We start from the raw sequence: 14,290 nt of genomic DNA, 5'->3' as shown, positions 1-14,290 counted from the left end.
TCTTCAGCTGTCAATGTTACCTCACCAGCTACTGACTTGTCACCTTGAGAAGAAGTAGGAATTTCAGGTTCTAGGAGACTGAGAGAGGCCCAGAGATGCCTGGGAGTGAAGCCAACTTACTCCCAGGACTCACTTAAGAGGTGGGCACATACATCTGGGGTGGCACTGGATGGTGACCTATATTTATTATCAAATGCAGGGGAACACCATCATGCAGGAATGGGAAACAGCCAGCTCTCCTGATCTGGGACAAAAGCACTCCAATTAAACAAAATTTATATAGGTAGAGGTAGAGGCAGAGGTAGAGGTAGAGATATAGGTATGGGTATGGGTATGGGTAGGGGCAGGGGAAGGGGTAGAGGTGGGGGTAGAGGTAGAGGTACAGGTACAGGGACAGGGACAGGGACAGGGACAGGGATAGGTACAGTATAGGTGTAGGTGTAGGTAGAGGTAGAGGTAGAGATGTAGGTATGGGTATAGGTACAGGTACAGGTATGCGTACAGGTGTAGGTATAGGCGTAGGGATAGGGATAGGTGTAGGTGTAGGTACAGGTACAGGAATAGGTGTAGGGATAGGAATAGGTAGAGGTAGAGGTATAGATATAGATATAGATATAGGTACATGTAGAGGTATATATTGCAGACAAGGTCTCTGTTGCTCAGACTGGTTTTCAACTCTCAATCCTCCTGCCTGAGTCTCCACAGTAGCTAGGATTACAGGTAAGCACCACCAGGCTCAGGTAATTTTTCATTTTTGTTTCTGCTTTTCCTTATTCTAAGATTTGAGGCAGCTCCACAAAATATACTTGGTACAAAAGAAGGTTTTTCTTTAAAAAAAAAAAAAAGATAAATGAGGAAATCGTGGTAGGAATAAGCAAAGGCTTATCATGAAGTGACCCACTTTTGGAGTGGGCAGAATGCCAGGCTCAGAAACCCCCACCAGCGAGGACAGGACAAGGTGGGAGGCCCCCAGGCGACCGAGACCTATCTGGCTTTTGGAAGTGTGCCTGTGACTGTGACCAAGGATGCAGATGCTTCATGAGCAGGAGACGGGGATGCCAGCCCTAAACAACCCTGGTCAATGAACCATCCACTCAAAATGCCAACAGTGCCCTGCTTAAAACCCATACATTACAAAACAAAGCAAATTGCTCTGGACAAGTGCAGCAGATCCTGGTTCAAAGGTGAGCGCTCTCTGGGAAGAGCTTGGAAAGGGTCCCGAGTGGCACAGAAAGAAAATACCCAACAACGTTGTCCCTGTAAATCTAAGAACTCATTTCTTCAGACCACTTCTTAGAGCATCCTTCAATAAAGGCCAGTGGCTAGACCCCAAGGCATGACTCAATGAAGCAATCCAGGACAGAAAGGTGGGGAGGAGGCTCGCAGAGCCATTTCCCTTCTGGACCCTTTGTAGTCTGTTAGGACTGGTACCACTTTCACTTCACCTGGAATTAGCACCATGCATCCTCTGCACAGACCAGAATGGAAAGCTAAGAAGTCCTTCAGCAGTTTGCATTTCTGGTCACAGGTTTGTTTATGAGCACAGCTTCAATTCCTACTGTGCAGTGGTGGTGCACATCAGATTCAGAACTGAATCACACAAGAAACACCCTTAGGAGAAAATGTTCCTGAGTGACATGGTAGGAAACAGGCCATTATTTCTGCTATGCTGTTATTTGGTGAACTAGTGCAATGACTTGGTAAATGTCAACTGTCATAAATGTCCCTGATAACTTTGCAGTGACACTAAATACCCTTCTGAGAAAGTCAAAAGTGTCTAGGAGAAATCATATCAGAAAAGGTGAGTCCTGCTCCCCATATCACAGACTTGTCATGGGCTCAGGCAGGGCAAAGGACCTCTCAGACCCTGAGTCTTGTCTATTAGGAAGAGAAGCCTGACCTATCAGAGGAGGAAATATAGGTGCTTTGACCCCCAGAGAGCTCATGTGGAAGACAGTGTGTGACCCAAATGCCTGTGATGACCTGGAAACGCTGGTCACTTACAAGCTCCGAGAAGCCACGGACCACCTGTCGTCTCTTCAGGTTGGTCTCTCCGTCCAGGTTGGCGGTCTCAATGTGGCACAGCCCATCGGGGTCACTGGAGGACAGGAGCAGAATGTCCGCAGGGATGATCTCATTGCAGCGAAGACGCACAAAGTCTCCCACGTGGATTTCTTTCCAGAATCGGTTCACGTACTTCTTTTCTTCCCTGGTAAAGAGACTTTAGTTAACACATCTGGCAAGTGGTTGGTCACAGCTGAATCTTGGTGAGGCTCATTTAACAACTCTTTCTACTTTTGCACATGGTGGAAGTTTCCACGATAAAAAAAATTAAAAGAAAACAAAAACAAAACTAAACTAAACTATGTATTGTATAATTCCACTTACACAAAATACCCAGAATAGGGAAAGCCAAAGATACAGAAAGCAGACTTTTGGTTGCCATGGCCAAGTGGAGGAATATGGAGAGTGTCTGTTTAGTTAATATGGTTTTGGGACTTCCTTCAGGGGTGACAAGAATGTTCTAGAACTGAACAGTGGGATGAATATACAACATTGTGAATACACAAATGCTACAGACTGTTGGCTTGTAAATGGTTAAAATGAGCTGGGTGCTGGTGGCTCATGCCTATAATCCTAGCTACTCAGGAAGCAGAGATCAGGAGGATCACGGTTCAAAACCAGCCCAGGCAAATCGTGAGAACATATCTTGAAAAACCCCATCACAGATAAGGGCTGGTGGGGTGGCTCAAGGTGTAGGCCCTGAGTTCAAGCCCCAGAACTGCAAAAAATTTTAAAAAGAAAATGGTTAAAATGACTACTCCTAGGCATTTGCCCAAAAGAACTAAAAGCATGCTCCAAAAGACCAATAGCCAAAGCAGAAGGAACCCACATCCTGCAAGATATGAATGGGGCGTATACACACAGTGGAATATTATCCAGTCATAAGAAATGCCATGATGCAGATCAACCTTGAAGGCATTATGCTAAGAGAGGTAAGCAGTCACAAAAGGACAGCTAGAGAAGGTGCCAGTAGGAAGAGCCTACAGCAGGCAAATTCAGAGGAAGAAAGCAGATGTGCAGTTACGAGGACTGGGAGAGGAAGGACAGGCAGCAACTGTTTAATGGATGAAAAATTTCTATTTGGCTTGATGGAAAGTTCTAGAAACAGTAATGATGACTGAGCAACATCGAGTATAATTAATGCCACTGAACTGGACATTTAAAATGGATTCAATGGCAAATCTTACAATATATGTATTTTACCATAGTTTTTAACAATTAACAATGTAAAAATGTTGAAATATTATCTTGTGCTTATTTCATCACAATAAAAGCTAGCAACATTTATAAAAAAAACTTTAAACCATGTGAAAGTAGCAATAACTTTAGCAGAAAACCACTGCATCCTGTGCCTGTAGTTCTAGATACTTGGGAAGCTGAGGCTGGAAGATTGCTTGAGACCAGGAGTTCAGGGTCAGCCTGGGCAATGTAGCAAAACACTGTTGTGATGGAAAAAAGGAAGGAGACTCTTTTCTCTTCAGTGTGTGGGACAGCTGGTGCCTAGGAGTCCTTGAAGTCTGCCAGGATTTCCCTCAAATCCACACTGTGGAGGTGAAACATTGGTGGCTAGCTCTCCAGGCTCTACACTTCACGTCCAAATCTCGGGATGCAAACTAAGGTGATCAACACAACACTCCCCACAAAGCCAGGCCAGGCTGCAGAAAGTAAATTTAGCCATGTTAAATTGCAACAGGATAGCAAGTCACTGTGTCATGGCCAGGGCTTGACCCCAGCTCCACCTCTGAGCAAACCTGCTACAGTGTGTCATTGCCTTGTTTGTGCAATGGAGGGAGTACCAGATCCATCCTCTCCCCCCAACCCCAAATGAAGTAGATAATAACCGCCCCCCTGTGGAAATTTACATGAAAGTGTTATTTCTCTATCCGTCTATCTGTCGGACTGTCTATCTATCTATAGTGACAGAGAACAAAATTGTGTTAGTGAGTCTGTATGAGGGGGCTAAGGGAGGTGGGAGTGAGAAAGAAAATGTTAGAAAAGAAAAAACATTTAAGCGACCAATTCACATATGAATATAATATAATGCGCTGTTGAATATTAGGGGAGCATAGGGATAGAGAGTGAGTAATAACAGAGGGGAGGGGTTAATTTGATAAAAAGTGAAACCTCCTTGGACTATCAATATACACTTAGTTTTAAAAAATGAAGGGCAGGGCAGGAGAGAATAATAAATCTTTTCTGGGTGTGGGTACCAGTGGGAGGGGGGCATAAGGAAAGTGGGAATGAGGGTAAATGTATTTTGTATCCATACAGGAAAACAGAAGAATGAAACCTGATGAAATTGTTCTAAGAAGGCAGGTGGGGGAAGAGGGAGAACAATGGAGGGGACAAATCCAACTAAGACACACTGTACGCACATATGTAAATATCACAATGTATCCCCCTGTACAAATATTATATGCTAATAAAATCATAAATAAAAAAGAAAATTTCTTCTTTAGATTTCTGGGCGAGGGAGGCAGAGAGAAATAAAACGGGTTTTTAAGCGTTTCTTAAAGGCAGTTTTAACCACTTTTAAATAGGGAAGACACAAATGTACTTTATGTTATCTAGTATACAGAGCTCAACAAATCCATGGGGTCCCACTGTTGGGGTAACAGCATTAAAACACATTTCTCATTAACCACAACCTTCTTACCGGCCCTCCTTCCCTCCCACGCTCTTGGCCAAGTTCCCACGGCCAAGTTCCCAGGCAGCAAGTTTGGATGTTCAGGAGTGTTGTGTTGATCACCTTTGTTTGCGTCCCGAGATTTGGATGTGAAGTATAGAGCCTGGAGAGCTAACCACCAATGTTTCACCTCCACAGTGTGGATTTGAGGGAAATCCTGGCAGACTTCAAGGACTCCTAGGCACCAGCTGTCCCACATGCTGAAGAGAGAAGAGTCTCCTTCCTTTTTTTTCATCATGACAGGGTTTTGCTACGCTGCTTAGGCTGGCACAAACTCCTGGTCTCAAGCAATCCTCCAGCCTCAGCTTTCCGAGTATCTAGAACTACAGGCACAGGATGCAGTGCCTGGATCCCCTTCCATTTTCTTATATTCCTGTACCTGAGTTCTACCAAACCAAATAGGCACAAATCATAACTCGGCATTGTAGGGCAATTTAAGGTGTTTTTGTGGTACTGGGGTTTGAACTCAAGGTTTCATGGTTGCTAGCAGGCACTCTACCACTTGAGCCACTCTGCCAGCTTTAAGACAATTTAAATGCAGCTTCTATCCTGGAAAATAAATGCAAGGCAAGACAACAACCACTAGAGGGAGCCCACTGGAGCAGTAGCAATCAAATCCCTGGATGTGGCAGCTAACTCAAACCTCCCTACAAAGCAAAGCCAGCCTCACGTTGCGTCTGTGGAGGGGACCAGCCCCACCACCTGCCGCTACTTGGACCCACCATGGTTAGCCCAGAGAACCACAGGGTCCACTGGTTCCACCCAAGGCCGCGTCCCAGAGATTGGCTGGCTCCAAAATAAGGTACTCCCATCACCTCGCAGACCTGCTTGCTAAATACTAGTCAGTCTGACCTCTTCCAAGTGTGATGCAGCCTGATGTTGAATAGATTAAAAGAGTTTGACCTTTTCCAAAGGTCAGACCTTGACTTTGTATCATTATAAGCATTAGCTTTTTCCTCTTTCTTCCTTATCAAGACCACTGCTGGGTCCCTACACAAAGGAGGATATAGCTTACTGGAAGAGTGCTTGCCTGGCCTGAGAACCTGAGTTCCATCCCCAGCACAGAACTGAAGGAGAGGAAGGGGAGGGAAAGGAAGGAAAGGAGAGGGTTGGGGAGAGAACGAAGGAAGGTTTCCTAAAGACAAGTCACTTGTCCATCACAGAAAATGGCAATGTATGTCCTCAAATGATCAGGGAAGGCTTTGGTCCCAGGACAGTGATGACAGGAAGGAGAGAATCTGCAGCTCGGTCAGTGTTCAGTTTATGTTAACTTCATTCCATTTAGAAACCTCACTCTACCAATAAAGCTGGTTGGCATTTCCTTTGTTATTGTAAAGCATCAAGAATATTTTTAGAGGTCCTGGGTCCTGGAGGAGATTCCCTGGCAGCTGCCACACAGAAGATGAACAGAGGGTACCACACGGAGACCTCAGGCCATAGTCCTCATGAGTAGGAGTCCATGTGAGCCATAGGATGTCGAGTAAGCAGAGAGCAGCAGCACTCCAAAATGCCCAAGGAACCCCACTTCCAGAAAAGGCCCTGCAGGGAAAAGGAGTCTCTGCCTCGGGCAGAACTTGCAAAACTCAGACTGAAAATCGCTTGTAAAAGAACAGTATAAGGGAGCCCCCTCATTCCTTAACTAGACCAAAGGGAGGGGAGTTCTCACTGAGACCCAAAGTTGAAGTCAACTGTGTAAGGTAGAGCTTGGAGCCTGAATCAACCCTATCGCATCCCCACCAGCTGCCATTTCTCTGAATTTTTTATGACTTATATATACATATTCACATTTACATACAGTATACGTAAACCCCCCCTTTTTATGGGGTTATAATATACTGTATGTCCCCTCTGCCTTTCCTAGTATCATGCACTGAAGTGTGTCCCACCCCTCCCACCACCAAAATTTGTATGTTGAAATCCTAACCCCCACTACCTCAGACTGTGTTTGGAGTCAGAGTGATTATGGAAGGAACTGAGTTAAAAATACGTCATGGGGAGAGAGGCACTGGTCCAATCTGTCCTAATAAGAGGAAGCCACCCCAGAGATGTGCATATGAGCAAAAATGTCATGTGAGAACAAGCTACAAGGAGGCTATCCACAAGCCAAGAAGATGAGTCTCGTAAGGAACCAACATTAGATCAAGGGCAAACACCACAAGGGGATTGGACTTTGAGCACATGATAAAAGCGAGAGCACAGAAGGGAGGGGTAAGGATAGGTAAGACACCTAAAAAACTAGCTAGCATTTGTTGCCCTTAACGCAGAGAAACTACAGCAGATACCTTAAAGCAACTGAGGCCAATAGGAAAAGGGGACCAGGAACTAGAGAAAAGGTTAGATCAAAAAGAATTAACCTAAGGGGATGGGATATAGTTCAGTGGTAGAGTGCTTGCCTAGCATGCACAAGGCCCTGGGTTCAATCCCCACCCCCAAAAAAGAGAAAAGACAAAAAAAAAAAAAAAAAAAAAAAAAAAGAATTAACCTAGAAGGTAACACCCATGCACAGGAAATCAATGTGAGTCAATGCCCTGTATAGCTATCCTTATCTCAACCAGCAAAACCCCTTGTTCCTTCCTATTATTGCTTATACTCTCTCTACAACAAAATTAGAAATAAGGGCAAAATAGTTTCTGCTGGGTATTGGGGGGGGGAGAGGGAGGGGGCGGAGTGGGTGGTAAGGGAGGGGGTGGGGGCAGGGGGGAGAAATGAACCAAGCCTTGTATGCACATATGAATAATAAAAGAAAAATGAAAAAAAATAAAAATAAAAATTAAAAAATTAAAAAAAAAAAAAAAGATGAGTCTCATAAGGAACCGACTATACAGGACCTTAATCCACAATTCCAGCCTCCAGAACTGGAAGAGAATACATTTCTGTTGTTTAAGCCACAGTCTGGGTACTTTGCTATGACACCTGAACAAATTAATACTGTTACATATTCTATAATGATATCAACAATGGCGGTCAGTGCCAGATCTCTGTACAACAGTGGTCCTGTGATGACATCACAGCCATGGTAACATCATAGCACAATGTATTACTCTTTTATGGTGATGCTGTGAAAACAAACCCACTGAGCTGCAAGTTATATAAAAGTACATCAGTACAATTTTGTATGGTTTATAATGCTTGACTTACAGATTTACTAACTTTTTATTAGAGTATCCTTCTCTTATATAAAAAAAGTTTACTGTAGAACAGTCTGCCAAGCAGACTAACACATCTCATTCTCTCTTTCTCTCTCTCTCTGTCTCTCTCTCTCCTCTCTCTCTAAAACAAAGTCTCAGCGTGTAGCTCACCCTGGCCTGGAACTCTTGATCCTCTGCCTCTGCCTCCTGAGAACGTAGCTGAATCTCTTGGTTGCATCAAGAGTCCACACGGAGTGAAACACCTACAACATCTAGGTGTGAGTAAGTTCACGTGGGCCACCGTGATGCTCCCACAGCATTGAGATTGCCTAATGGCCTAATGCTGCAATTCTCAAAATGGACTGCTCTTTTTACGTGTTGTGTGGCAATACACCTAATAACGGATTCCACGACTCCAGCTAGAAAGAACAGCTCACAGGCTGTAGAGTTAGAAAAAGAGGGGTAGGCAGAAGAAGTGGGTGGTGGAAGGGGCACATGGTGGTGACATACATGACTGCTTCTCTCTCCTCTCTCTCCCTCTCTCTCTCTCTCTCTCTCTCTCTGTCTCACACACACACACACACACACTGCACTTTAGAGCACAGGGAAAATGAAATGCCCTCTTACTGACTCTTGAGGCTTCAGCCAAGGTGACCAATTTGGGTCTACCTCTTCTTTCCTCGGGTCCATGAGGCACCATTCTCTTCCATTGCCAAAGTCCCAGTTTTAGGAAGTGACACTGTTTGGTTTGACCACATGGTATTCCTCCTAAGGATTCTGAGGTGGCCCCAAAACTTCCACCTGTACAGGTAGGATTCCCCTGAGTGAGGTGGAGCCTAAGACTGAGGTGGAGTCACAGACATAGCCTGCAGATGGAACAAAGGTGATCAAGAGCAGGCTGTGACCTGATCGATAGGGAGACCACCAGGTGGGCCTGACTTGGCCTCATGAGTCCTGTAAATCTGAGTCTGATGTCACAGACAGGGAAGGGAAGACAGCCAAGAAGAGGCTATAAGGCCAGGGCTTAACGGTGCAGCCCCCAACCAGTAGCCAGGAAGAGAATGGGTATTTCAGACTGTCTTGGTTCATTTTGTGTTGCTGTAAGGGAATGCCACAAACTGGGTAATTTATAAATAACAAAGGTTTATTCAGCTCACAGTTCTGGAGACTTGGAGGTCCAAGGTCAAGGGACAGTGTCTGGTGAAGACCTTTTTTGCTTGTTGGGATCTTCAGAGACCCGAGGCAGCACAAGGCATTACATGCAAGGGAATGGGGGAGGGGCGCAAGAGCCAGAGCCAAACTGGCTTTTATAACAGACACAGTCTTCAGGTAACCCATTAATCTATAAGTGGATTAATCCATTCATGAGGAAGCTGCTTCTTAAGAGGCCCACCTGGTCCTACCTCTTAATACATCAAAATGGAGATTTGACTTCAATATAATGTTTTGTTTGGGTTTTTTTTTTTTTTTTTTGGCACTATTGGGGTTTGAACTCAAGACCTCACACTTACTGGGCACATGCTCTACCACTTGAGCTACACCACCAGCCCCTTTTTGCTTTAGTTATTTTTTGAATCAGGTCTCACTTTTTTTTTTTTTGCCTAAGGCTGACCTTAGATCATGATCCCCCTACCTATGGCCTCATGTGTAGCTGGGATCACAGGCATGTACCACCATATCTGGCTTACTAGTTGTGATGGAGTCTCATGAACTTTTTGCCCAAGCTTGCCTCAAACACTGAGTGACATGTAAGTTTTGGTGGGGACATTTGAACCAAAGCACAAGACATGCATGCTCATAGAGCTGAATTCTACAAAGACCTCATATATGAGGTCATAAGAAGATATTTCCAGTACGGCCAAAACAAGGAAGAAGAAGATAGAGCCTCCTGTAAGACCCCAGCTGGTACCCTAACCTCTCCCTAGTGAGACTTGATCAGAGAGCCCAGCTAATCCATGCTGACCCATGGAAACTGTGAGCTCATGCATCTGTGTGGTTTTTAACTGAAAAATTTGTGGTAATTTATTATGCAGCTATAGAAAATGAATACATAGAAGTCAGGAGCCCCTCCATCCCAGGCAGCTACATCTTCTGTAGCAAGCATCAAATAAGAAATACCACTGGGTGCTGGGCACCTGTGGCTCACACCTGTAATTCTAGCTACCGGGGAGCTAGATCAGGAGGATTGCAGTTCAAGGCCAGCTGGGGCAAATAGTTCATAGACTCCATCTCCAAAATAACCAAAGCAAAATGAAATGCAGGCGTGACTTAAGTGTTAGAGTACCTGCTTTGTAAGCATGAAGCCCTGAGTTCAAACACCAGTGTCACCGCAAAAAAAAAAAAAGAAAAGAAAAAAAGAACACTTCTGGCACTTAGGTTTTTTATGATATCCAGGCCTGAGAAAACATAGGAACTCTGACATGTGGTCATGAACATGAGGTGCTGAGTCACAAAAGGGGCGCACAGCCACTCTGCAAGGGTGACAGCCAGCTCTTTAATCAGGTGAGATTTCCAGCTTGAGATCAGTGGAGGACCTAAACTTGGAGTATTGATCCAAGGGTTCTTCTGAGACCCTTATTCCACGGGGAAACAAAGATGAAAAGAGTAATCAAAGGACATCGATGTTCAAAAGAACTAGTTCTAAGGCCAGGCGAAGCAAGTCTTTTCTAGAAACATCAATGCCCAACTTGCCTCAGAACTGGGATGGGAGGCCACACTTATGTTTCTGTGACAAACACGTCACCTCTCCGCCTGCTGTTTGCTCAGTGGTAACATATGGTGTTAGACAGATGCCTTCCAAGCTCTGTTTGTTGGAGAAACTAAGGTTTGTACGTTCAGTTTTCCTCTTCTGGGGAAATTTGTGAGCATTTCATAATCAGGCACTCTGAGCCTTGCCATTCCTATCTGAACCTTATTTGTCCACTACAAGAAATCCAGAGGTGAAAGAATAGGGAAATGCTAGAATTAGGATAAACAGTGACACATTTTATTTAAAGACAATCAATAAAAAGAAAAAAATGAAATCCCGTAATTTGTTGCTTTTGATTACTAAACTATTTATACTAGTTATATTTTTAAGGCTATTAAGTAATTTCAGAAGAGAAGTACCTAGCCTATGGAATTTAAAGGAACTTCAAGGTGCTAAAAAAGCACCTTTTATTTTAGGCCAGGAAATTATTATATTTTTGTAGATCTTCATTAATGCCAGGTTTAAGAATCAATGATTAGAAATGTGTTCTGAATGTTTTATGTCTTGGACCACAACTGAATCTTCACTGTGTAGGTTTCATGGTTTCCCCGGTGTCCCTATCGTGGCTAAAGTGTGTCTATATGCATGTATAAATCTCTCCAAAGTAGGGAAGGTGGGATCCATTTCTTGAAACTAAACAAGCTTATAGTTTAAAAGAAAAAGAAAAACCATACATAGGAGATGAGGGAACTGCACTTTGTTCTTCGATGCAGTGATTACAAGAGGATTTGCAATTAGATCATTTGATTAGAGTTTTTCCTTAACGGTAAAGGAACAAAATTGTGTTTTGTTGTTCTTTTTTTAAGGTGACAGGTTCCAACTTCGCCCACAACCAGTGAATACCCCTGATGACCCCATACTGCTCCATGTTAAGAACAGTTACAATCATCATTGAAATTGTCATTGTCCCTGATCTCCAGCCTGGTCTGTGAGAATGTGAATGAGATCATTTCCTCCATAAGAGTCCTTCCAGCCTGGATGGGAGGATGGAAGAAGAAACAGTCATTTTTGTCTCTGCATCAGCAAGTTACTCCTCATTTGTAATGTCACATGATCACTGCAGTTTGGTGATACTGCTGTTAGCACAAAGCACAGTGAGCACTTCTGATGGCATGCTGCCCATACCTCTAAGGATGTCCACGGGGCACTGCACCTCTGCACAAGCACGGAGCTACTGCCAGGAAGCTCCCCAGAGCATCTTGCACTTGGAAACCTTGCTTTGTCTACTTTTTGGCAACTTAGCAGATGAATGGTAAATTGAAAATATTTGATTTTCTTTCCCTTACACTATCTAACAGCTTTCTATGGCTGTGTTTCTCTGTATACTTTCCCATGTTCCAAAAATGCCAACCTTAATGTAATTGCAGATTATTTTCACAATCTGTGGGATGCCCCCCACACTTCCACCAGCCTACAATCTGCCACATCCATACTCAACTTGGGGTGCTGGTGAGCAGGACAGGGACAGAATTGGGGTAACAAGAGGTCACATCTCACCTCCCTTGATTTCTCCCCTTTAAACTTGAGCCTCCTCCAGCAAGAGTATGCAAAGGGGGGGGCAGTGCATGTGTTTTAGGTTAGGAAGGGTGGGAAAGAAAAGAATGAGGAAGAGAAAAAGGAGATGGAAGTTTTTAAGGTTTGTGCATGAACAATTTTAAGGACAATTAACATGTTCAGCAACCAGGGACTGCTCCATGTAAGAGGGAATTCCTGAGCTAGATCCGGAAGGATGAAAACAGCCTTGACTTAAATCTGAATCCCACCCCATCCCAAGAGACTATCTGAGCTCAACAGTGTTACTTGAACAGAGTGGCTGGAAGGATGATGCCCAAATCGGAACTATGAAGAGGCTAAATCAAAAGCTATCCACTGGCAAGTTCACAGCCATAGGCCTCTGAAATAGAGAAGAGAGAAAGGTTGGGTGGCAAGTTTGACTGTAAATTTATGTGACTGTAAATCTATAATGCTGAGATGAGGAAACAGGAGACATAGGTGTCCAGAACAGAATCAGGGTACTATAATCACCGTGATTTACTAAAAGAAGGGACAGACTCCAACTGTGAGCAACTCCTAGTTCACAAAGCTGGTTGAGCTGTAAGGGATAGGCTGGCACAGATGTCTGCACTTTTGAAGACAAAGGCAGTTGAAAAGAGGTCATAGGAGCCCCCAGTGTGGCTGCCATTTCTGAGTACTCCCAGGAGAGGAGTACAAGGAAAAGGAGGCAGGGGCTGTGAATATGGGAGAGCATAGAAGTGCAGAGCCAGTGGGGTAGAATGGAAAGGAAGCACAGCTGGAAGGGACCACACACTATCACACAGATTCTGACAGATGAGGAATAGCCCACATTTGGAAGGTGAGCACAGGGTTCTACAGTGCCCACCCATGTCCTGCAGGCATCATGGGTAGGAGCCCAGCATGTTGTACCTTCTGTGTGGATACCTCTGCCTTCACCCTTCCATAGCTGAGTGAACACAGCTGGAAAAACAATCACGGAATGTGTTCACACAATCACCACATTTTTGCAAACTGTAACTTCCAATGGCACACCCACAAAGACAGAGGGATCATCTTATCAGACATGCCTGCTATGTATTCCTCTCCCCTGGGACCTAATCACCACATTTCGCCTCCAGCTCCCACCAGACTGTTTAGTCTCTCGAAAGACAGAGCTGTTCTTCAGAAATGGACTTCCCTACAAAGGTACATGGGTGCCTGGGGTTGCCGGTGCTTTAAGGCTTTTCAGCCAACCTCAGCTGGAGGTCTAGATAATAAATTCCTCCCTGCTTTGAGACATCATCATAATCATCTTAATAATAATAGGAATCACAACAGAAAAATAAGCACTGCTTCACTTCATAGCACTCAGTATGAAACAGGCACTATCTCTCAGTTTTCACGTGGTCCTAACAGCACATTCCCACTTAAAGAGCCATACCTGTGTGACAGCAGGGTCCATGCCACTTTGGGGAAGTTTGACTTTGAAAGCACTTCTGATCTGATGACTTAAAGGAGGGACATCTCACAAAAGCGTTGCAAAATACTAAGCAAGAAACTCCTTGCTAAGCATTGCAAAATGCTAAGCAAGATTATGAAGTCAGAGACCAATGTGGTCTGAGAATAAATATCTCTACGCTTGAAATAAGACAGGAAGGTTCCAGACCTATGCTAGTGTTTGAGAGATACAGAATAACAAATTTCAGGTCATTTGCCAAAAATGCCTGCCTATTTGCAAAGAGGTGACTTGTCCAAGGTCAAAAACACCAAGTTGCTACAAACTGGGCTGTATGTCCTAAATTGGCCTGAGAAGCTTGGAAGATGTTCCTAGGACCATGTGTAGCTACACGACTGTGGCTACAGAGGAACACTGCCCTACTCTGGCCTCTCACCTTGGAAACTTTCCTCTGTGCTAAAAGGACAGCTGTGAGCTCTCACGGGGACCAGAGACCATTTATTCACATGGCTTCAGGCTGACTGGAGCACTGGGAAGTGCTCATACCTCACATAGGGCACACCGGAATTTCTGGAAGTCCTTACTGTCCAGAAGGCTCATGTCCAGTCCCACAGCTAGACTGTCTTACTTGTTGCTTCTGCCCAAAGCTGCTTTGGGGATCGTCAATAATCAGTGGTGACTGCCTCACATCTGGCGGGTGCTTTCAATCAGGG

The 14,290-nt window shown here is 44.4% G+C and overlaps 1 protein-coding gene across 5 annotated transcripts in view; it reads right to left on the bottom strand.

Moving 5' to 3' along the window:
- The window catches only part of Atp10a (ATPase phospholipid transporting 10A (putative)), a 199,275-nt gene that overhangs the window by 111,175 nt on the left and 73,810 nt on the right, over nucleotides 1-14,290 (bottom strand). For all 5 annotated transcript variants that reach the window (XR_012444060.1, XM_074062038.1, XM_074062037.1 and 2 more), the window contains exon 2: nucleotides 2,005-2,209. Coding sequence is in view for 4 of the 5 variants with exons in the window: in XM_074062038.1 (XP_073918139.1) it covers nucleotides 2,005-2,209 (205 nt within the window). In the remaining variant the exon portion in view is untranslated. The remainder of the gene's footprint in view (nucleotides 1-2,004; nucleotides 2,210-14,290) is intronic.

This window comes from Castor canadensis, chromosome 19 (genome assembly GCF_047511655.1).
Source record: "Castor canadensis chromosome 19, mCasCan1.hap1v2, whole genome shotgun sequence".
Taxonomy (NCBI): Eukaryota; Metazoa; Chordata; class Mammalia; order Rodentia; family Castoridae; genus Castor; species Castor canadensis.
The sequence above is the reverse complement of the archived record's forward strand: the minus strand, read 5'-3'. Positions and strand labels throughout refer to the sequence as shown.